At 56.6% G+C, this 23989-nt stretch overlaps 1 protein-coding gene across 1 annotated transcript in view; it reads right to left on the reverse strand.

Moving 5' to 3' along the window:
* Positions 1-21516, reverse strand: part of IQSEC3 (IQ motif and Sec7 domain ArfGEF 3) — a gene marked incomplete at both ends in the record, with an annotated part of 32378 nt that extends 10862 nt beyond the window's left edge. The window contains 4 exons of the mRNA XM_082850956.1: positions 2179-2345; positions 2781-2903; positions 18126-18287; positions 20432-21516. Coding sequence (XP_082707082.1) covers positions 2179-2345; positions 2781-2903; positions 18126-18287; positions 20432-21516 — 1537 coding nt within the window. The remainder of the gene's footprint in view (positions 1-2178; positions 2346-2780; positions 2904-18125; positions 18288-20431) is intronic.
* Positions 21517-23989: the final 2473 nt, after the last annotated feature.

A 23989-nucleotide genomic window follows, 5' to 3' on the forward strand; every position in this document is an offset into this window, starting at 1 on the left:
AGCAGCCCCGTACACGCTCAGCGTTCTAATCAGCCTTTCAGTGGCTCACTGTTAAATCTGGACGGACAACCAGGTTTCATCAGAAAAAACATCCTACCTTCAGAGATGAGTAAGAAGATACTGCATCTACAAAACAGGAACAAAATGCTGTAGGAGAGGAGCACTTAGCAAAAAAGAGTCATTGAAAGTGAAAAATAAGATAGCAGAAACGAAAACTTAGTAGGAGATTTGAGAGATAAAGCTGAGCGACATCCTCAAGAAAGTCAAACGAGAAGCCAAAGATGGCAGATAGAGAGCCCTAACGATCAGAGGCTCAAGCTGGGAGTTCTACCACCTGAATACTAGGAGTTCCAGAGGAGAGTATGGAAAATGGAGAGGGAAAATGATCAGATACAATATTTAAGAGGAGTTCCCACCTGAAGATAAATTCTAATTAGAGATATTGCATATTGGAGTATATGTACGCAGTTTTCCAAAATGATATAAGCGTACGCGAAGATGTCCGGGCAGTTGCCAGATGGGGCAGAACTTCTACACTTCACAGAATTTTTAACACTTTACCAGTAGGGACGCCAAGGAGTCTGTACAAATAATTTGATCTGCAATTACTATTTGAGGTTAAATATTTTGTGAATATTAAATTATCAGGTCTATCTGTGAGTTAACCAACAACTGGATACAGCTGAAAGTACCAACTGATTTTCTTTTCTGTTTCTTCCAGTTTTATTGCTATACAATTGATATACAGTACTGTGTAGGTTTAAGGTATACAGCTCAATGATTTGACTTACGGAGATGATGAAACTGTAAGCAGCTCCTTTGCCCCTCTTCTGTTTGTTCATCCCTGTATTCCTCAGACCTTCATCATAAAGATGAGATCACTAAGCCACATTCAACCTAGTCCCTGATTTCTGCTTTACTAAATGTACAAAATGCCTTGCTCTTAACCTGTTGATCCCTTTCCTGGATTAGAAGGAGTAAGAATGAAGGATTAAGCAGTTAAAGAAGGACTAACTCTCTACCCCTAGGTCCCCCTTAGTAAATTTGCAGGTGGACCCCGAGGGCACAGGCGGACCACGTGGGTCAAAGAATCCAATTGCAGACGGACCACCTGAGCCACACAGCGTCCCAAGGAAAATCTGGAGAAGTCAGCAGGTCTGCATGCGATGGAAAAATGACAAAGAATCTGACCTCCTGCCTTAATGATTAACTGAGATCGTTTCCCCTTTTTCCCTTTAAAAATTGTCATGGTCGAGCAGAATCTTCAGAGTTGGTCTCTGGACACAAGTCCACCTTCTCCCCAGATTGCCGGCTTTTCTGAATAAAGCATCTTTCCTTTCTATGAAAAAAAAAAGTTCCCACAATCAGAGGCATGTGTTTCTAGACTAAAAGGAAGAACGCAGCACCCAGCACAATGGATGAAAGGAGGACCATAACAGGGCACATCATGGTGAAAATTCAGAACACAAAAGACAAACAGAGGAACCTAAAAATGTTCAGGGAGAGTGAAAAAAACATAAGCAAGAGGTCAGGGATTGTAACAGTGGCAGCACTGACACCTAAAAATCAACGGAGCAATGCCTCCCAAATTCTGAGTTCAGTGTTTCCAACCGGGAATTCTGCTCCCAGCCAAAGTCTCAATCAAGACTGGGGATAGAAAAAGACACATCCAGACATGCAAACTCTTAAAAAGTTTGTCTCCAGTGTACCTTTTCCCTGGAAGTGAACTAAAAACGAGGAAGCGATGAAACCCAGGAAACCTGAATCCAACACACATCAGTTAGGAGACGACTTGGCTGGTAAACGCCATAAAGCTTATCTCAAGGCCCTGCTCGCGGCTCTTCTCTCCTAAGTCGTGGAGCACGAAAGGGCCAGTACCACCCAGACAGCAGCCGTGGTGCCTGGGGCCCAGAGGTCACCCAACGGACGACGTTCCACAGAGGGCAAGGGGCATCGCCCAGGGGCCCTTGCCGCTTGCCGCAGGACAGTGGCAGCAGCTCCTGGAAACTCCCCCAATGCCTGGCATGCTAGCAACTTCCCCAGGGCCGCTCGGCGAGACCGGGCCCAGAGAGCGGCATGCAGTGCCCTTGGCCACCGGGGTGACGACCTAGCATCGGGGCTGAGGCTCCCGGAACGACCCAGGCAGCGTCCCCGCTCCTCCCGCCGCCGCCCCTCTACCTCGCAGGTTTCGGATGAAGTCCTCCAGCATCATCTTCCGGTCGGGCTTAATGTTGGGGCTATACATGTCGGTGTTGAGGAGGATGACGGCGAAGGCCAGGATGAAGACGGTGTCCGGGTTGTGGAACTGCCGCACCACCTCGGGGTTGCACATGCAGTAGCGCTGGCTGTGCGGGGAGACACGTGAGGGTGCTGAGGGCCCACACCCTCCCTGAGCTCCAGCGACGGGGGGACCTGGGAACGTGTCCAGCCCTCCGAGGGCTTAAGCCCAGGGAGGCTCCCCCTCCTGCCGCTGACTGCCGTCTGCCCCGTACCTCGGTCCCCATCCCCTCCGAGGGGACGGGGCAGCTGTCACACACCCAGAGACCCCTGAAACCCCACTCCCGGCCCCGTTCCAGCTTCACACAGACGCTCAGGAAAGATGTGCTGGTCGATGGGGACGGTGAGGTGACTGCAGGGAGAGCCCGAGGAGTCTGTCCTGCATCTTTGCTTCCCTCCCGGCCCTCCAGGGACTCCTGGCCCCCAGGCTTACAGCCACTCTGCTTCCCCGCCCCCAAGTCCCGGGTGTGTGCGAGGGGAGTGGGGCTGGGGAAGGGTCCCACCTGAAGGTCTCTATGAGCCGTTCCACCTTCTGGGCCTCGCCCTGCACGCGGATGTGCGCCTGGAACTTGCGCAGGGCCTCGTCCAGCTCCATGGCAGAGAAGTCCATCTCGTCCACCACGCAGCTGAAGCCGGGAAGGGAGGGGGTCGTGAGGGGCGGGGGCCCCGAACCTCGCTCCACCCACCAGAGCTGGGAGGAGGGCTGGGCCACCCGCCGGCTGGAAGCCCCACCCTGGTGGGGAGGGGGGACTTGGTGTCTGTGACCAACAATGGGGGACTTACCCTACCCACCCCCAGGGTCTCCTTCCACCGCCCGCGAGGACGCTCGTTACACCTCCTCCCACCCGACGGCCCTGCGAGGGACCGCCTGAGGGCCTCCCTCCCACCTCCGGACCCTGGGGTCCGGGGCTGCAGCCAGCTGTCCGAGGCCCCAGGGCCAGGAGGCTGAGCCTGCTGCCTCCGAAAGCAGGTCCTTTCCTCTCAGCCCCAGGGTGCCCAGAGTCAGGGGTTCAAACGGTGAACAGTGCTTTCTCTTCTGTCCTCTCCAAGGCCTCTCGGGGCCTTTCTCCCTGGTTCCGCCCCGTTTGGGAACCTCCTCTTACACCAGCACCCTCCCAGGTCGGAGCGTCTGCAGACTCCTGGGCCTCCCTCCCGAGGCCCTCCCAGCCGCCGGCGTATCCACGCTTCCCCTCCCCGGGGAGCACCGCTTCCAGCGCCATGAGCAGCGGGCCCCGTGCCCCTGAGGGCCACAGGCCCCCCCGTGCAGCGGACATGTCGCCTTCTGCACCCACGCGCTGCACTGCGCTCCTCTGTCCTGGTCATCGTACACCTGCCCCACCCTGCCCTTTCTCTGTTCCCACAGCCCGTGGTGGACGCCACCAGCGTCACAGCCCTGGACACCACTGCCCACCTGTCCCACCCTGAGCAGGCCCCAACTCCTCCGTGATCAGCTCTGGGGCTGCCTGCGGCCTGGGAGACTTGGGGGCCCCGCTTGACCCTGGCTCTGCTGTCAGTTTTTAGGAGAAAGCAAGGAGCCCCCGTGGCGGCAGTCAGGGCCCTGGTGGTCGGCAGCCCCGCCTCCCCCCACTCCTCTTGGGGGAAACAAGGAGGAAGGGGCGTCCCAAGGCCACCCAGAAAGGGCAGGGCCGGGGGCTCTTTCCCCCAGGACAGGGCAGACGGCTGTCTGCAGGCTGGGAGCCACACTCAGCTTGGTAAAGCCCGGGCTTCTCTCAGGCTTGGCGGCCTTAGTAGAGGGTGGGGCAGGGACTGGGAGATGGGAGGCAAGGACTTGGCCCAAGGATGGGAATGGGCTGCGTCTCGGCACCTGAGACAGACAGCAGGTCCAGCAGGCGAGAGGGCAGCTCCTGTCACCTCTTCCCTGGGCCATCCCCAGGTGAGGGAAGGTGAACTCAGGGCAGCATCACAGGGTCCACAGCTGCGTGTCCCCCAGCCCAGCCCAGCCAGGCCAGGAGGGACGCATCGAGCATGACTGAGCCAGACAGGATGCCGGTCGGAGGGGGCGAACCGGTGCGGCAGGAGGGCCATGAGCGGGAGCCGGGGAGGGAGCCAGAGACACAGAGACAGCGAAAGATACGGGGGTAGAGACTCAAGTGAGAGAGACACGGAGGGAGAGACAGAGACAGAGAGCAAAAGAGAGACAAGAGGAGAAAGAGGGAACGCCAGCCAGAAGGGAGCAGGCAGGGCAGACGAGCGGGACGAGGCTCGGCCGGCGGGGCGGGGCAGGCCTGGTGTGCAGCAGCGGCAGCCACACTGCAGCCTCTTGCCCTCGGGCCCCGCCGACTCCTGCAAGGCCCAGGCCCAGGCAACGGGCCCCAGCCTGGCCACCCCTGACACACAGGCCGGCTGCCCGGAGGACCCAGAACGGCCCTGGTCCCCCCGGTCTGGGGTCCAGGACTTGCCCGTCAGTCCATCCATCCCACCCCCAACCTGGCCCCCCTGCACGACTCTGAACCCCACGGGCCCGGCACCCTGTGTCCCTCAGTGGTGTCCTTCCCAGAACCTCTGTCCATGGACTGTCCCCCATGCTCTGGACCGGGGCTGACCCCACGATGGGCACCGAGGGAAGCGGCGGGAGGTGGCCGCAGAGCAGCCGGGAGCTGGCGGACGTGCCCAGCCAAGCACGGCGGCCGGCTTTCCAGCCCTTCACTCAGGTGACTGCTGCTGGCCGCTCCAGTAACAAGCCGGAGAGTCAAGGACCAGGGCAGGAGACTCGGCCGGGTGGCAACGCCAGCCCGCAGAGCAGGCAGCAGCCTACACCACCCACGGCGCAGGCTGTGCAGGCCTCTGCGGGCGGACACCTGTGCCAGGGGCTGGGGAGGCTCTACAGCCCACCTCTTGCAGGACCCCATGGCACAGCCTTCAGGCAGCCGGTTAAAATGCAGGGCCCCGGCCCTACCCCGGATTTACCAACTAGACGATTGAGAGCAGTGCCTGGGAATCAGCATCCCTCAAACTCGCCAGCCGATTCTTAGAAACAGAAAACGAATGGCTGAGCCGAGCGCAAGGTCGGGGGGATGCTTTTAAAATGAGAGCCCGGGAGCTCACGGGAGCACGCGTGTCCTCTCGGCTCTCAGGGGCTGCTTTTGTGGTGGGGTGGTGAGGGAGGGAGCGTGGGAGGGAGAGACAGACAGCCCCACCCCTTCTGCACGGCACGTGCGCATACACACACGTATGCGCGCGCAGGCGCACACACGCACGTACACGCGCACGCGCGCGCGCGCAGGCGCACACACGCTGATTTCCTGCCTTGCTCCCTGCAGTTGCCACCGCGGGCATCGCTGTTTGATGGGCAGGTGGTCTGGGGTTGTCAGATCTTTGAGAAAAAATCTAGACGTTTTCTGCAAAACCCCCAGAAGCTGTCTTGAGAGGCGGAACGACACTACTGCCTGCAAATCGTTTCCTGTCTGTGGAGCTGGGGGTTGGGCCAGGTGACCCCTTGCCCCACCATGACATTCTCTGATGAGGACCCAGACCCAGAGCCGGCCCACAGGCAGTCTCTGGAGGCGCTGCAGATGCTTGCAGGCAGCAGGGGAGGGCAGCGTCGTTTCTGGCTGGCTTTGGAATACAGCTCACACGACTGGCTGCTTCTCCCCGCCTCCCAGGGAACCAGTGCCCTCCTGGGGCAGGTGGCCGGGCCGAGGCCATGCCCTGGTGGACCCTCACCTTGTAACGGGGGCTCCGTCATCCAGGAATCACTCCCCACCGTCCTCGCCCCTCTGCACAGCGTGGCTCTCCTTTCCCTCCCTAACGTGCCAGCCTGCACCTGACCTTGGCTCTCTCTCCTCTCCTCTCCCCGTCTCCCGTTCTTCCCGTGTTCTGCAGATCACTTGCACCTAAAACCTCCCCTCCTGTCCGTCTTCTTCTTCGTCACCCTGAAATCCTGCTGGGGGCAGGCTGCTGGCAGTGCTCCAGATCCTCTGCCACCTCCACCAGCACAGCCAACAGCCCTCTCCTCGCTGATCACCTTTAAGGTGAAAAAAACCACACGTTCCTGGGTGGTCGTTTCTGGTGTATAATCTCCCTATTTTACAGAAGGTAAAACTGAGACTGCAAAGGGGCTTGCTTGGTGTTCCCTCTGCTAGGGAGACCCTCCCCAATCTACGCCAGTGGGCAGCTCCCTCTGCACCTCCTTCACTGAGTATTTTTTTCAGTGCTTCACTAAGTGGGCAATGACTTCATCTCCTCAGTCCGGTGGGATATTAAGCATCATCCTGTTATTTTTTACTATATGAGGAAACCAAAGCTCACGAGAGAGCTGACCTTGCAGGGGGCACTGCACACATCGCACTCCTGGCATGTTCCCTCCCGGGGGCTGTTGCTAATGCATCTCTCGCTGGGGGCTGCTCTCTCACCCAGATGCCTGGTGGGACCTGTGAGGGCCCAAGGAGGGGCAGTTGGACACATCACAGAGTCACGGGTGAAGGCCACTCCACTGTCAGCAGTCACATGAGGCCATGTGGCCACCCTGCAGTTTCTGAGCTGGCCTGGTACACGGAGCCCACAGCAGCGGACCAAACCCCTGACCCCCTACCTTCTGCCTCCTGGGGCTTTCTCTGACCCCCAGTAGCTAAGTTGCCCTCCCCCTCCCTCCCCCACCCCCCGCATGCATTGAGCACCTCTGCATATGCAGCACTGTGCTAGGGACCTGGAATAAGTGGCAAACAACACAAACACAGATCCTGTCCCAGTGAGAGAGACAGGCATTAAGCGCAGAGTCAAAAATAATTATTTTGGGCTTCCCTGGTGGCACAGTGGTTGAGAATCCGCCTGCTAATGCAGGGGACACGGGTTCGAGCCCTGGTCTGGGAAGATCCCACATGCCGCGGAGCAACTAGGCCCGTGAGCCATGGCCGCTGAGCCTGCACGTCTGGAGCCTGTGCTACACAACGAGAGGCCGCGATAGTAAGAGGCCCGTGCACCGCGATGAAGAGCGGCCCCCACTTGCCACAACTAGAGGAAGCCCTCGCACAGAAACGAAGACGCAACACAGCAAAAATAAATTAATTAATTAATAAACTCCTACCAACATCTAAAAAACAATCTTATTAAAAAAATAAATTAATAATAATAATTATTTCATTATAATCGTGACAAGTTCTGTGTAGGGAAAGGACAGGGTTTTGTGAGGGGACAAAGGAGATGTACTTTTTATTGGTGTGTCCAGAAATGCCTCTTTGGGGATGTGACATTTGAGCAGAGACCTAAAAGATGAGTAGGATCTGATTAAGGGAGGGGGAGGGGTGGGGGAGACATGATAAGATCCAGTTTGTTTTAAGATGATTTCTCTGGTGTTGGGCGAGAATGAATGAAAAAGGAAGGGCAGGAGCAAGAGAGAAGCAGGGGGCCATCAGGATGCACCTACAGAGGTTCAGGCTAGAGACGACGAGCCTTGGCTAAGGTGGAACAAATTGAATGGACCTGAACAGACCTGAACGGACCAGGCCAGCTCAGAATCTGAGAGACATCCTGGAGGGAGAACTGATGGGACAAGGTGATGGAAGGAATGTGGGCGGTAGGGAAAAGGAGTCGGCGGTGAGTCTCAGAGCTCGGGCATGAACACCTGGGGGCCTGGTGGTACTAGTTTTTGAGATGGGTGGACATACATGCTGGAGAGATCGAGACTTCAGTTTTGGACACATGAAGTTGGAGATGTTCTTTCATATCAGTTTAGTATCTACTCAATCATCGTCATTAGCACCCAAAGTCTTGCCTTTTCTATTTTACAAATTAAAACCCAGCCTCAACCCTTCTTTGCTCTGTAGTCACTAATTCTTTTCTCTACGCCTCTTTTTTTAAATATTTATTTATTTATTTATTTATTTTTGGCTGTGTTGGGTCTTCGTTTCTGCGCACGGGCTTTCTCTAGTTGAGGCTAGCGGGGGCTACTCTTTGTTGCGGCGTACGGGCTTCTCATTGCAGTGGCTTCTCTTGTTACAGAGCACAGGCTCTAGGTGCGGGGACTTCAGTAGTTGCGGCACGCGGGCTCAGTAGTTGTGGCTCGTGGGCTCTAGAGCGCAGCCTCAGTAGTTGTGGCGCACGGGATTAGTTGCTCCGCGGCATGTGGGATCTTCCTGGACCAGGGCTTGAACCTGTGTCCCCTGCATTGGCAGGTGGATTCTCAGCCACTGCACCACTGGGGAAGTCCCTCTACTCCTCTTTGGAGCCAAACTTCTAGAAGTCATCCCTACTCTTGCTATTTCCACTTGCTCAATCCCATTCACTTTTCAACCCGCTCCAGCCAAGGATCTACCCCAGCATTCCATTAAAACTCTTGTCAAGGCCACCAATGGCCGCCATGTTGCCAAGTCCAGTGGCGCCAACGTCTGTCCTCATCACACCGGCCTCCTGGCAGAGTCAACGCAGTTAAAGACTCCCTCCTTGGAACACTCCTCTCTCTTGTTTCCATCCCATTGCCCTCCCCTAGGTTGACTCTCTCCTCTCCAGAGGCACCCCTCCTCCATCGCAGGCCCTCCTCCCCCTGGCCTCTAACTCAGGGCTGCCCACCAGGTCCCTTCCCCCACTTTACAACCTCTTCCTAGGGGCCTCACCCATTCCTATGGCTCTGAATGCCACCGCGCACTACAACTCTTAAGTGTAGCCGTGAGTTCACCCTTATTATTTTACCATTAGTCACTAACTAGTTAATTTTTGTTGTTGTTGTTGTTAATCTACAGTGTTCATAAGAGACCCCCTTAAGTAATGGTGCTACTAAGCGTGGATGAGGGCTGCTGAGTGCAAAGGTCAGTCCTTGGGCAATCTTCACAAGGCCACAGGTTGTGCTGGCATCTCTCGCAGGAAAGTCAGGGTGGACATATTTTATGTTTTACCAAGTATTTAATATTTTAACTTGCTCTGAGTAAATATTTGATAATGTCTAGTTTGAGGAATTCTTCAGATGAAATGTCACCACACCCAGCATCGCTCTCCCCTCAAAGCTAAAAATATATACGTGTTTATTTGGTATAATCTGTACAGATTACTCCGGCGGGCCTGCAGCGAAGACATATTCACACACAAAGATCTAGTGTTCCGAATCCTCAGCAGCCCAGGAGGCTGTTTGCTGTGACCGGCCACCTCTGTTCTCCGCCCACCCCAGTCACCAGACCCTGCTGCCTCTCGCTGCCTCTGGGCTCCACCCGCCTCTACCCTCCCTGCAGCCTCTGCTGAGGGTAAGGGCCTCATCATCTGGCCACAACCGGTCCTTCAATAGCCTCCGAACCAGCCTCCCTGCCTCCAAACCATCTTCCGGAACGACACTTCTAGGACGGCCATTTGGCCCCGTCACTCACTCCTCTGCTTATACTTTTTCGAGGTTTCCCACACCCCTCATATGAAGCCTGAGCTCCCCAGCAGAGCACGGCCCTGGCTGCTCCCGGACTCTCCTGCCCCTTCCGCGTTCTGACTCCAGCCCTGCAGCCTGGCTCTCCTGCGGCCCCAGGTTTGCACACACTGCTCTTCCTTCCTGCCGCCCACCCCCAACCTCCAGGTCTGCCTTCCATCTCTCTGGAATCTTCCTGGACCTCCGCGGTGCCTCTGCTGTGTCTCCCGTGTCACCCAAGCATCTGCCTGTCCTCCCACCGTGCCACGCGCTCCCCGACGCCTGGAGTCGGTCTCTGCATCCCTGGCGTATGTATAAACTCAGTAAACATTCCTGGGGTGGATGAATGAGTGAGTGACAGACCAAACTCAAGAATGAACGGGGCTGTGAGCACACGGTCAGCTGGGGAAGGAGCCCTGTGGCCGGCGCCTTTGGAAGCTCTGCCTGGTGGCCCTGATCGGCTGGACCTGACCCCTGGAAACGGCTGCCGAGGGAAGGGCCCCGTGGATTCCAGACCACGGGCAGCGAGGCGGCCTGGAGTGCACGTGCTTCCCATTTCCTTCAGCCAACGACGCGGGCCAGTTTGTGCTGAGAACCCGGCGACCTGGCCCTGAGAGGCAGCTCCTGACGTGCTGTCTGGACCTGCCTCGGAGGGGCCGCTGACTGGGGGTGATTGCGGAGGTGCTCTTGCTGGGGTGGGGGGCTTCTCCTTTCTGTGGGTTTCTGTGGCAAGTCCCTCCCAAGGGCTGGGGAAGCGTAAGCACAGCTGTTCCCTGCATCTGTATAAACAGGTACAACCTTGCAGGAAGTTGCTCGTTAACACATCCGCGTGTGGCGTCAGTCTGTGTTGCAGGGAGATGAAGCGGCGCACACAACTGTGATCAAAATGAATTTCGCCATCTCCACTATTTTCTTTTTTAACGATAGCAAGACAGTGTCTGGCAGACAAAGGAACTGGTTGGGAGCTGAAAATAGGTAGTGATAGCAGCAGGGATTTTTAATTGTCTGGAAGAGACAGCAAAGACCTGGAAGGTGAGGTACAGGCCAAGGCCAGGAAGAGGTGTGTGCGGTGCCCATGTGGGTCTCTGCTCCAGGCGGAGCCGGGGCCAGCTTTCAGGATTAGGATGGAAAACGAAGCTGCCCACCGCCACGAGCTGGAGGAACCCGGGTGTTACTTCTGCCGTTCTTGTCTCATCCGATTCAATTAAAAATGTCCCCACCCGCCAGGGAGTTATTTTTGTTAGTCGGAACTCATAACGAGCCAGACGAAGGTCGAGGCTTTCTGGAAGAGTGCAACGTGGCCAAGAAACTAGAGCAGGAGGACCTGCCAGAGTCCCTGGTGACAACACGGGGACAAAGAAAATCTTGTTTGAAGTCCTCAGAAGGGATGGCGGCTGGCGCACCTTGAAACCGCTCCCACAAATCGGAGTCCGTGTGGATGCGGAGGCTACTACCCTTTTGCTGGGCCCGGCAGCCCCCTGTTCGCCCGTGGTTCTCAAACCTGAGGGCGCACCAGAACCACCCAGCTGGCTGATCAACTGCACGGAGCTAGGCACCACCCCAGGGTTTCTGAATCCAGGCGTCTGGGCTGGAGTCCGAGGATCGACGTTGCTAACGAGCTCCTGGGCACTGCTTCTGTTCGGGGGACCAGGCTTTGAGACCCACGCTCTGTGCCAGTGACAGGGGTAGGACGGGAAGAAGTCAGGCCTTTGGTGTCAGGCACCCTTGGGTTTGAATCTTGTCTCCACCATATAGGTCTTCAGTTCAAGTCACTCAACCTCTCTGTGCCTCATTTTCCCCATCTCTAGAATGGAGCTAACACCTAAAACGTCCAGTGGGCGGGTGGGGCGGGGTGGTATGGGTTTTAGAAGAGACAATGTATGTAAAGCTCCCAGCTTGTAACAGAGCTTAAGGAATGAGGTTCTCCAGGGCTTCCCTGGTGGCGCAGTGGTTGAGAGTCCGTCCGCCTGCCGATGCAGGGGACACGGGTTCGTGCCGCGGTCTGGGAAGATCCCACATGCCGCGGAGCGGCTGGGCCCGTGAGCCATGGCCACTGAGCCTGCGCATCCGGAGCCTGTGCTCCATAACGGGAGAGGCCACAGCAGTGAGAGGCCCGCATACCGCAAAAAAAAAAAAAAAAAAAAAGAAAGAAATGAGGTTCTCCAGACTTGTGGTTGCCAAGGCGGGGGGAGGCAGGGGAGGGAGAGGGATGGTTTGGGAGTTTGAGGTTGGTAGATGCAAATTATTACATTGAGAATGGATAAACAAGGTCCTAATGCACCTTGCACAGGGAACTATACTCAATATCCTGCAACAAACCATAATGGAAAAGAATATTAAAAAAAGAATGTCTACATGTGTATAACTGAGTCACTGTGCTGTACCGCAGAGATTGGCACAATATTGTAAATCAACCATACTTCAATTAAAAAATATATATTAAGAAAAAAAGAAACGAGTGTTCTCATTAGGGACTGAACCGGAGCTGACGTGCCCCGTGAGTAAGTAGATCTGTACTTCCCTGTAGCGCAGGTGTGAAGACTCTTTCCTTCATCGCCAGTGAACTCGCCTGAAATTTCAACATCAGACCCGTCAACTGTTTAAAACATACATCCATCAGAGAGAGGAAACTGAGTTAGCTCAGATCAATGCAGATTTGTGGATCAGTTTCTCAGCTCTGTTTTCTTCCCAGATGAGAGGGTTGGGGCCCAGCAAATAAAGGTGAGTCAGGGATGGGATAGCATCTGATTCAGTTCAGTTACCCTGCCCCTGGCCTGGGCACTAGCCATTTCTTCTCTCTGGGCCTCAGTCCCTGGCCGGGTAGAATGAGAGAGCTGGACTAGCAGACCGTCTAGAGCATTTCTCAGCACCACGATTCACAGCTGGGCTCTGACAAGCACTGTAAAGGCATTCAGACCACGCATCTGTCGGGATGACGCACAAGGTAGGATGGTGTGGCGTTTAGGGCTCAGGTTATGGACCTCTCTGCCAGGCTTCAGGTCTCAGCCGCTGCTCAGCCCTGGGGCTGTGGCAAGCGCCCCACCCTCTCTGTCCCTCTGTTTCCTTTATTTGGTGCAGACTCCCAGCACTGGCCTCACAGCACTGCTGGCAAGATGGTATGCGGCTTTGCACGTAAGGTTCTTAGAACCGTTCCTGCTGGCACACGATACACGCTGGATGTGTGTGAGCTGCCTGCTCGCTCACAGATGGCCCTCCTGAGAAACCCGCGGGGAGTGACTCCCAGGAAGTCCCACGGCAAAGAGCGGCCAGTTTCAGCCACACCTGAACATCACACAGGGTCCAGAGAGACCTCTCCAGAGCCGGGCCCTGGGTACTCAGGAGGGGAATGGGTGGTGGGTACGTTCATTTTTGTGTAAAAGTCCAATTTCTATGCAGCTGTGACGAAGCCAAGAGAGTCTCAACTCTGGAGTTTTTCACCCCACTCTGGGGTTCCAAGATCTCCACATACAGGAGCGAATGATCCTTTTAAATGCCAGTGACTCTCTCCTGTTAAGTAGAATCTCTCATCTCTGTGGGTGTGAGCGCGCGTGTGTGTGTGTGCGCGCGCGCGGTGGTGGGGATAGGGGAAAGGGCACTGGAGAGGTGAGGAGTCAAGGTCATAAAACCCAAAGACACCACAGTTAGAAGAGACCCCCTCCTTCCATTCCTCTGAGTGGGCGGCAGCATCAAGTTTTCAGAACAGTGGAAACAGCCCCCAAAGTCTTCTATCCCTGCCTGCCTCAGCCTCTCTACAGACCCATCAGAGTGGGCCTGGGGCCCAGCCCGCTCTCCCTGCCCCGTGGATCTCCTCAGGAGCAAGGCAACCCTTCCGAGGCTACACACAGACGACACGCAGGACCTGCTCAAACCATTCCTTCCTAGCGAGGAGAGGCCAGAGCCTTCCAGCCTGCGGAGTTTGACAGACAATCTGTCTTCATTTCTCAATGTCCCCTAAGAAGAGCCAATCTGCTGCACTCTGGCCAGAACATTTCCATGGAAATGAAATGATGAAATCCGACGGAAACGTCAGACTCTAATATCTAACAAAGAACGGGGCAGACACAGTGAGAGAAGGAACGTCCGGGAAACTTTCTTCTGGCTACTCAACCCCAAAGCTGCCCTTCCTGCGTTTCCTTGGAAACGACAGATGCCCTCCGCGCCGGTGTGAAGATCACCCGGGCCGGGAAAGAGACTGCTCACAGCCAGCACACAACGTTTCCCCATCCGCTGGCCTTCAAACCTGCTGAAGCGCGCATTTCAGAAAGGAAATAGAGCAGAGGCAAATTTCCCAGCCACGTGAAAGCTGAGAGCGAGACGCTTGCAGCCCCAGAGAATCCTGATCTCCGCTGCCCTTTGTCTCCCACTGCCCTTCCCCCTCAGCACCAGGGGAGGACTTCCTCCAAGCTCCAGGTGGTCCCCTCCCTTCCCCGGAACTCTGTCTCAGACCAGCCCCGAGGAGTGGGAGGTTTCCCTGTGTTGGGGGAGGGAGCCGAGGGGAAGGGGAGGCGGGAGGGGTCTAATGCCCTGTGCTTTTAAGTGGGAGAAATAATAATAGAAATAGCTGACATTTTAAAGAATGTACCAAGCCTCAAGCACTGAGTTAAGCACTTTATATGCCCTTAAAAAAAGTTAATTCCTATGACTGGGTCTATTATCCCCATTTGACAAATGAGGAAATTGAGGCTGGTTTCTCCTAAAACAAACAAACGCCAACGACCAAAACACAACACCTTCCCAGGTCAGCACTGGAATGGACATGACCCTTTGAGCTCAGAATGCCTCATATTATTATTTGATAAAGCCTGGTTGGATACATTCTTCCTTGGAATGGGGCATCCATGGAACCAGGACACAAAGGGATGGAGAGGTCAGCTTCCCAGAGCACCGAGGGCCTGACCCCGGAGGCAAATGTCATCACCGCATCTGTGATGCTCAGAGGCGAATCAGTGGCTGGGACAGATTCTGCTTGGCCCAGTTCCTCCGCTCTTCCTGTGCCCCCAGGCCCAGGAGTGGGGGGAGGGCCCCATCCCTTCCCCTCCCAGAGACTTTCAGCCTCTCCCCTTCCCATCTGGCTGCATCATGGAGAGAGCGGTGGCTTGGGCTGTCTCGGTCTCCAAGGGGATGGGTGATTTATGTCTTTTATTCAGCAAACAGCTTTGTACAGAATGGATACGACAGGCTGAATGTCAACGGCGGAGGCGGGGGCGCGTGCAGAATCCCAGTGAAGCCTTCCCGGCCTGGACACACGGCACTGGGTGACTGTCACTGTGTGTTTTCTCTGGTGGGAGTTAGGAAGAGGCAGTGGATCCTGAAAGGTTCCGAGAGAGCTGGCTTGAGTGGCAGGGAGATACCAAAAACCCCAGCGTCTTGCTGCCCTGCCAGTGCCTGTCTCTTCCTGCTTCTTCATCCTCTCCAGGCACCTCGCAGCAGACAGACCAGGCCGTCGGCGCGCTGCAGACCTGGGGGAGGAGGGCTCCTTTCCGTGGAGCTGCCACGCGCAGGCCGTCTGCTGGGGCCTCAGAGCCCGGGGCGTGCACGGCTGCAGAACACAGCACGAGGGACTGAGGCGTTCACTGTGGCAGAATTAGGGCTCAGCTCTGTACTCGACGCCCCCTAAGCCCACAGTGCTCACTGGAGGCTCGAGGGCCCCTCGCTCTCTTTCCATGTTCCTCCTCGCATCTCTCCCCGTTGAGACCTGGGTCTATAACTTCCCTGAGGCCACGAGCCAGGCCTGTTCCTCTCCCCGCGCACCCCGCCCCGACACGTACACACGTGGCATGCCCAGTGCAGCCCTATTCCCAGCATACAGTAGGCACTCAATATTTGCTGAATGAGTGGTGAATGGCCATCTCGTTCCCCCGTGAACGCTGGCACCCCAGCCCCGTCCTGGAGCCTGAGGGCTGCTCTGGGCAGCTCTGGCAGGATGACAAAGCTTGTTCAGGGCAAATGATTTTGCATGACGCCAGGGTGCTACAAACGCACTAAGGATTAGGAAAGACGATACATTCACTGGCGCTGGAGGGACCTCTGAGATCACACAGCTCAACCCTCTCTCTTTGCAGATGAGGAAGCCTGGAGAAGTGACTTGCAAACGCTCCAGAGCGTGTCAGGAGCAGAGCAGGGGCCAGAGCCGGACTCTCGGGTCCAGCCACCTCTCCTGTCCGCACACTGCCTTCTCATCCAAGCCTGAGCCCGCTCAGCTGCAAGCCCTAGACCCCAGCCCACCTCCCCTCTCGGCATAGGCACAGGTGGCAGCGGCCGGTCTGCATCTCCAGCCCACACGATCGCCCAGGCAGGATGTGGAAATTGGTCTCCATTGTGCTGCTCAGCACACCCCGGGCTGCAGAAACACCGTGCGTTCCCAGAGCTACAGATCAACAGGGGCCTAGCAGGTCAGGATTCCGGGGCCAGGCCACATGGGGTCTGGAAAGGCAGAAGGGAACAGACAAGGCAGTCAGGGCCTGGGAGTGAAGCAGTCACCCCTGCCCCAGAGCAGACGGACAAAGCCGGGTCACCCAGGGGGTGTGGGGCAGCAGGAAGGAATGAAGCCATCGGGCGCAGCAACTCTACTCCTTCGCCAGTGGAAAGGGGACAAAGGCAAATGAAAAGTTCATGCCGGACGGATGAACCAGATAGAGGAAAACAGGAAAGGAAGGAGACGGAACACTTGATCTTTCTCCTCTTCTGCCATTTCCTCAAGGCATCCCCTCGGGGCACCCACACAGCAGGGGTGGTGGGATGGGGAAGGGGAGCCGGAGGGAGAGGGGGAAGGTAAAGAAATGCTGTCGGGGCTTCCCTGGTGGCGCAGTGGTTAAGAATCTGCCTGCCAATGCAGGGGCCACAGGTTCAAGCCCTGGTCCGGGAAGATCCCACATGCTGTGGAGCAACTAAGCTTCGCCACAACTACTGAGCCTGTGCTCTAGAGCCCTTGAACCAAACCTACTGCAGCCTGCACACGTAGAGCCCACGCTCTGCAACAAGAGAAGCCACCGCAATGAGAAGCCCGCGCACGGCAACCAAGAGTAGCCCCCGCTCGCCGCAACTAGAGAAAGCCTGTGCACAGCAACGAAGACCCAACACAGCCAAAAATGAAATAAAAATAAAATAAATAAATTAAAAAAAAAAAAAGAAATGCTGTCCATTTAGGGGTTTAGGCACTCAGAACACCAGCTCTGGGAGGAAGAGCTGATTGCCCAAAGCCACCGAGAGTCAGAGGCAGGAGCTGGCTTCTGTCAACTAAGGGCCATCAGGGATTTCACGGTCCCTTGAATGGGTCCAAGCCCCTCTCTTCTGACTGCACTCAGGTAACAGCTATCCCGTCATGAGTTTAGGAATGTGACAGGGATTCCCGAGCACAGCAGATCTCCCCTCCTAACCCAGCCCCTCCCACCTGCAGGCACGGAAATGCAGGCCCAGAGAGCAGACACAGCAGCGGGGCGGCTCCATAAAGAGAAGCCAGGTGTCTGAGTCCCACCCAGGGGACACTGACAGGGACTCCGCGCTTCTACGCCCTGAAGCAGGAGCCCCCAGCCCTCTGTAGCCCTGGCTGCTTCAAGAGCAAGTACGAAAGGACGAGGTTCTCCCAGGACTCCTGCAGACTGTACCCAAGGAGAAGGGGGTGGGGAGAGAAGTGCGGAGGGCTCCTTACAGAATGGTGACCTTCGAGAAGGAAGTGAGCTTGGGGCGGGGGCCCAGCAGAAGAGAGGAGGGGCATCGGGAGAGGCGTGGGGAGAGACGGTCAGGAGCAGACTTCACGGAGCCTCGCCCCCTCTCTGCCAGAGGAGAGGGGGCTCCAAGGCCCTGCCCCTCCACCCCAGGGAACGCTCCCCCTGCCCTGGGGCTCGCCTACCTAGCCACAGCACCACACCCACGAAGCAGGGCGCTATAGCAAAGGCGGCCCCCTCACCGCCAAATCCCCCACCTCCTGGACTTCAACCTTGGTGGTCAGTCTACCTTTATGGAATCATAGTACATTCTGGCTCTAAAACCCCTCAGTCTAACCCCTTCTTTTTCTGCCTCATGTTTCCCCAACGATATAAAGCGGACACTCAGGGGCTGGGGGCTGGACGGGTGGCAGGAGACGGTGCTGAAGGGCCGGTCCCCCAGGCGGAGATGGCCCCAGAGCTGACGGCCTTCTTTTTTCAGGTTCACTCTCATGCCTTTTGGTCTCCCTTGACCATTTCTGTGCCAGCCCCAGCCGCGCGCGTCCCCAGCGCCAGCCGCGTCCCCATCCACAGCGCCTACAAGGCCTACGCGGAGGAGCACCTTGGTTCAGTAAGCGGCAGAATGACTGGAGGGGAGGCAGGTGATTGGCTAAGGACCATGGGGATTCTGGCTCCTGGACCAATCAGGAAGCCACCAGGACCGGAGCCAGGACTTCCGGGAATCCACCCAGACTTTAGAGGTCCTGTCCTCCCCGCGGCCTTCCCCAGCTGAGGTCCCAGGCCGCCCAGGAGATCCGGGAGGGTGGGCCAGGAGGGCGGGGAGGAGCCCGAGGCGGGGCACTCACTCGAGCACGTCGCGGTTGAACTGCTTCTTGCTGTTGCCCAGGAACTCTCCGATCATCTGGCGGCTCAGGCCCTTACGCTGGAGCAGGAAATGGGCCACTCCGATGGGGGTGTCCGGGATGAAGCCTCGAGAGATCAGGAACTGGATGCCCTTGTCCGGGTTTCTGGGGGTGGGGTGGGGAGGGGAGGAGGGGTAGAGAGTGAGGCAAGTCTCCCCATGACGCCTTTCCTCCCTTTCTTCCTGCCTAGGGAACCCACAAAAGTGCCTGGAGGTCCTTGGGCAGCATTCCCAGGAAATGTCAGCATTCCTTCCACTGCAGAGGGGCTCCCCTTAAAAAGCCCCTCTCGCCACGTTCTCCTGAACCTCCCTGCACAGGAGCGAAGATGGTGCGGGACTGGGGAGGTCTGGCCAAGTAGATTCCAGAGCAGTTGGAGAGGTGTCCCTTCCGTCTTCCTGCCTCAGTCCCACTGGATCTGACCCTGAGGTCCCCAAGCCCTTCCTCCCACCTGTATCCTGCTGTCTACACTCAGGACCCACGCTCGAACCGGGAGGGCAGAGGAGACTGGGAAATGGAGGTGGGATCTCCTACCACACCCCTCTTCCCTGTGTGTGGCAGACACAAGAAAGACCCAGCTCTTCAGGGTTGACTTTCCCAGGCTTGAGTCTGTGTGTGGGTGTGGGTGTGAGTGCTGTGTCTTAAGGCACACGTGCTCCCAGCTTGGTCTGCAAATCCATGCTGCTCCCTGAGCTGAAGCTTACCGGTCCAGGAGAAGATAAGTACAGAAATAGAGGCTAAGCCTTTAGACCCTTTTATAGCACGTTGACATTTTCAGGACAACCAAGCATGTGACTGTTTTTCTAGCAACTCATTTTAATTGTATTTTACAGAAGTGTCAGCCCACAACATATCGGGTAAAAACCCAAACTGGTCCTTCACTATAGATAATTTGAGAACCACTGTCTTGTGGGATCCAGGTACGTGTGTGTGTGCAGAAGCGAGGGTAGGGCTGTGCTCACCAGGGTGGCAGCCTGAGGTACACGGAGCAGCGATGGGAGTCACACAGGTCTGACTTCACCCGGCTCTGCCGCTTACTAGCTGTTTCACAGGGCTCAGCTCACCTGTGTGAGCCTGTTTCCTGGTCTGTAAAATGGCGTAATGATGCTCTCTCTAGAACTTGTTAGGAAATCTGCAAATGTTTTATGTCAGGTGAGCTATGAACGGTAGCTATTCCCCCTAGAATAGAAGCTGCTTGAGACCGGGGGATGTGTCTTCCTCGTCTTTGTGGTTTCCGTGCCAAGCACTCCAAACATAACTTCTGAATGAGTAAATGAACACACAGGTGAATGGTTTCTGCTCAATCCTCATTGATTAGGCAGGAGGGACGCCGTGTTTCCCGGCTCAGGGCTATGAAGGAAGGGGTGAGTGGAGGGTGGAGACGAGTGCCTCATGTACTTGACATCTCCACAGGACGGGCAGGTGTGTTTCCTCTGCTTGCCACCAGCTGTATACCTCTTGGTTGCAAGGAAGTTCTGGCTGGGGGCTCTGAGCTATGGTGGTTGTTCATTTCTCCGCTCCCACGCCCCTGTTCTCTTCTGCTTCACCTCTGCTTGCTTGACACTCCCCTCCTATCCGCCCCCCGCACCCCCATTCCTTGCGCCAGGTCTCTGCTCCCCCGACCCTTTCCTCCTTTGGTCACTGCCTCTTCTCTCCGTGTCATCAACCCCATGAGACTGATATTCCCTGTTTTCTTAACTTCATGTCCTACCCGAATGCTTTCTGCCCAAGCCTTATACTACTTGTACTATTATTTACTTAATAGTGCATTTTCTCTGAAATTTTCTCACTTTTCAAAGCCTAGCTTCATCTAGCAGTACTAGTGGTTAAAGCATAGGTTTGAGGTGTTTTAACCCTAATCTTTAACATAAATTCTTACCAATTAAAAATAAAATGAGGGGCTTCCCTGGTGGCGCAGTGGTTGAGAGTCCGCCTGCTGATGCAGGGGACGCGGGTTCGTGCCCCGGTCCGGGAAGAGCCCACATGCCGCGGAGCGGCAGGGCCCGTGAGCCATGGCCGCTGGGCCTGCGCATCTGGAGCCTGTGCTCAACGGGAGAGGCCACAACAGTGAGAGGCCCGTGTACCGCAAAAATAAATAAATAAAAAAAAATAAAATGAGTATTCCCACACTATCTCAAGGATCAGGCGTGGCCCAGAGGCCACCTGGGAGGACACTGGGACGATTCGGTCCATTCCCGGGCCCGCTGCTCACCCGTAAGTGCAGCCCCTGCCCCGCATCTCCTGGAACTTACATGTTGAAGAGGTTGAGGCCGATGCGGTAGAGCCGCTTGCGCAGGGTGTCGGTGGAGAGCGTGGGAGACTTGCAGCTGGCCGGGTTCTCGCAGTGGTAGCGCGGCAGGCTCAGGATCATGGCCTGTAGGGCCTCCTTGGAGGCCGAGGCCGACGCTGCCGATTTGGTGGACGCGCTGCTGCTGCTCAGCTGCTCCGAGCTGTCGCCGGCCTCGGCCTCCGCCCCTTTCCCCGCCTCCTCGGCCTCCTCCTCTCCGTCTTCCTCCTCCTCCGCCGCCGGCACCGCGGCCCCCGGCGGGCTGGCGCGCAGGGCCTCGTCGGCTCCCGCCTCTGCGCTCGCGCCCTCGGCGGGCACGTCCTCCTGGCCGGCGCTGGGGGCCTCCAGGGCCTCCTGCCCGCCGGCCTCGTCCTGCTCGGCCTTGCCCGCCGCGGACTCTGCGGGGGCTGAGGCCGTCGGCGCGCCCAGGCAGTTGGCCACGGACAGAGCCGTGGAGGAGGAGACGGAGATGTTCCGGCTGGCGATCTGCACGGTGACGTCCCGGAAGGCCATCATGAGGGTGCTGCCGTGGCCCTGGGGCGGGCCGGCGGGCTCGGTGGGCTCGGCCCAGTCCCCCGAGTGGGCGCCCTCGGGCTCCCGCGCCTCGGTCTCCAGGCCCGGCGGCCCCGTGCCCGCGCGCAGGGCCCTGTGGACCTGGTAAGCGCCGCTCTCCTGCAGGGAGCACACGGTCTTGAGGCTCCAAGTGCTGAGGGCGTCGTCGATGGACTTGGCCAGGGACTGCACCTGCTCGGTGAAGGAGTCCTCCAGTTCGGTGAGTGTGCCCGCGATGGTGGGCGGCAGGGAGGGCGAGCGCGCCAGCGGCAGCCCCGAGAGGCCGCAGCCCTCCAGGAGCGCCCTCTCGGCCGCCAGGCTCTCGGCCGTGGGCGCGCGCGCCTTGCGCAGGGAGATGCGCCGCGGCAGGCGGCTCTCCAGGAGCGAGTTGCGGATCTTTTCGAAGTTCTTGCTGAGCTGGTACTGGCGGAAGGCTGTTTGGATGGTGCAAGCGGCGCGCCGGGACACCAGGTGGCCCCCGTACTTGTGTTCTAGCATTTCAATCTGCAGCGAAGACAAAGAGGCGCGAGCGCAGTTAGGAAAGGGGTGTGACAGTCCTTGAGAAAGACGGTGGCGGCGGCTGTCGACTGGGGCAGGGGGTTGAGCTGCTAAACTTTGGCGGGGGCGCGGGAAGGCACAGCTTCGGGGCACTGAGGGGCTCATGTCTGAAAACCCTAGCCCGCCATGGCCTGAGATGCCAGGGCTCCCAGAGGTGTGGGATGTAGGACTGGATTCCGGGATTGGTGATGCCAGGGGCAGGGGACGGACGAGGTGCGAATGGTAGGGGGCGGTTATTTCCAAATGTTCATATCAGAGATACATACGGTGGAGTTCATGGCTGAAATGCATGACATCCTGAATTTGTATTGAAATACTCCATCAAAAGAAGTGGGAGGGCTAGATGAAACAATATTAATAAAACTTGTTAGGGCTGGGTGGTGGTTAAATGGGAGTTTATTACACTATTCTTTCTACTTTTGTGTGTATTTTTTTTTTTTTTTTTTTTTTTTTTTTTTTTTTTTGCTGTACGCGGGGCTCTCACTGCCGTGGCCTCTCCCGCCGCGGAGCACAGGCTCCGGACGCGCAGGCCCAGCGGCCATGGCTCACAGGCCCAGCCGCTCCGCGGCATGTGGGATCCTCCCGGACCGGGGCACAAACCCATGTCCCCTGCATCGGCAGGCGGACCCTCAACCACTGCGCCACCAGGGAAGCCCTTGTGTGTATTTTTAAATAATAGAAAATTGAAAATTAAATAGAAAGGCTAAAAAACATCGCTGCTACTCCTGTACACCTGCTTTCTTTCTCAGCATTCGTGTCATGCATTGGGGTAGTTTCCTGTTCCTGGGAGCCTCATAAGGGTTGGGATTGGGGTTGGATCATCTCTGTGTTCCCAGCATCCAGCCCAAGGACTGGCACAGGGTAGAGCTCAATAATTGTGAATTTCATAAAAAGACAGATGGGTGATGGATGGATGTTTCAATAAGGGGAGTCCCTCCAGGCTACCCTGCTCCACAATTCCAGCCACCTCTGTTTCCAACAATGGGAGCTGTTACAACCAGGGCAGGGCTTGGTGGGGCTGGTTGGCAGGGCCCGGGCTGGGGACGGCCCTGCCTCATCTGGGCAGATGTGAACACAGGAAAACTTCTGGCACTGGCCAGTCTGCCTTCAAGGCCCTTCCTCCCCTCCTCTCAGCTCTGTCCCCCATCTGTGGTCTTTTCTCCTCCTTGGGTTGCTAAGCTCTCACTTTTTCTCTCTTATCAAAAACCTCTCAGGAAAGGACTAGAAAGACATTCCCCCGAGGTGTGAATGACCAGTAACAGTTAGCAGTGCTCCTTCCTAGAGATTTTTGCACTTAAATAACAGACAAAGCCTGTGTGAAGGGGATGGACAAAATGGTAGCACTGTGGTGGGTTCCATAGTCCTTAGGGAAGCCTGGGAAGTGAGAACGTATTCCTGGGCCCTGAAACTATGTATTCCCAGCCGTACACTCCACTTACACAGAGCAGCTTTCCTGAACTAAGAATCGGGACAGGCGGCTGAAATTAATAGCTCAAGGCAAGAACGACGTCACTCCTCCATCCTCCCCCAGGATCATGGGGGAGGGGTACAGACACAAAGGCCAAATTTCATCCCCCAATACCAGGAACACTTCACCGCGCTTCCCGCTCCCCCAGGGACTGCAGCTGGAGTGACTACTTCCCAACTACCCTGGCAGCCCCCTCTGTCCCTTCCCTGTGGGTGCCCCACAGCTGGACCAGCAGAGACACCCTCCTAGCCCAGGAGACCTCATAGATACAATCCCAATGCCCAGGGACAAGCCCAGGTAAACGGGACCTCCTCAGTGTGTGTCCTGGGCTCTTCCTGTCTCACCATCCAATGCCCTTTCCCATCCCCAAGCCTAGTGGCATTATGCTGCCTCTCTCCCCACATCCACTGCTTCTCTCTGAAGAGACTTGGAAAACGTATTCATATTAAGGTTTAGAAGGCCACTGAGTCTTCCTATAGGACTCCTCCCAGAAGCACTTGCAGTTCACAAGGTGCAAGGCCTTAAGCAGGAGGCAGGAAGCTCTCCTGGGACTCACGGCCCTGGTGTTGCAGGGACATCCAAGGCGCTCTTCTAAAGCATGCCAAGTGTGTTAGTTATCTCCTGCTGCAGAACAAATTACCACAAAGGTAGCCGCCTAAAACAACACCGTTTATTTCCTCGCAGTTCTGGAGGCCAGCAGTCTGGGCACAGCTCAGCTGGGATCTCACCAGGCTGAAATCAAGGTGTCAGCTAGGACTGCAGTCCCATCTGCGGGTCGGGGTCCTCTTTCAAGCTCACTCCTGTTGGCACATTTCAGCTCCTGGAGATTTAAGACTGAGGCCTCAATTACCAGAAGCTGCCTGCTGTTCTCTGCCACCTGGTCCCCTTCACAGCGTGGTCGTTTGCTCCTTCAAGGCCAACAAGAGAGCCTCTGTGTGAGGCCTC

This window comes from Leucopleurus acutus (genome assembly GCF_964270905.1).
Source record: "Leucopleurus acutus genome assembly, chromosome: 11".
Taxonomy (NCBI): Eukaryota; Metazoa; Chordata; class Mammalia; order Artiodactyla; family Delphinidae; genus Leucopleurus; species Leucopleurus acutus.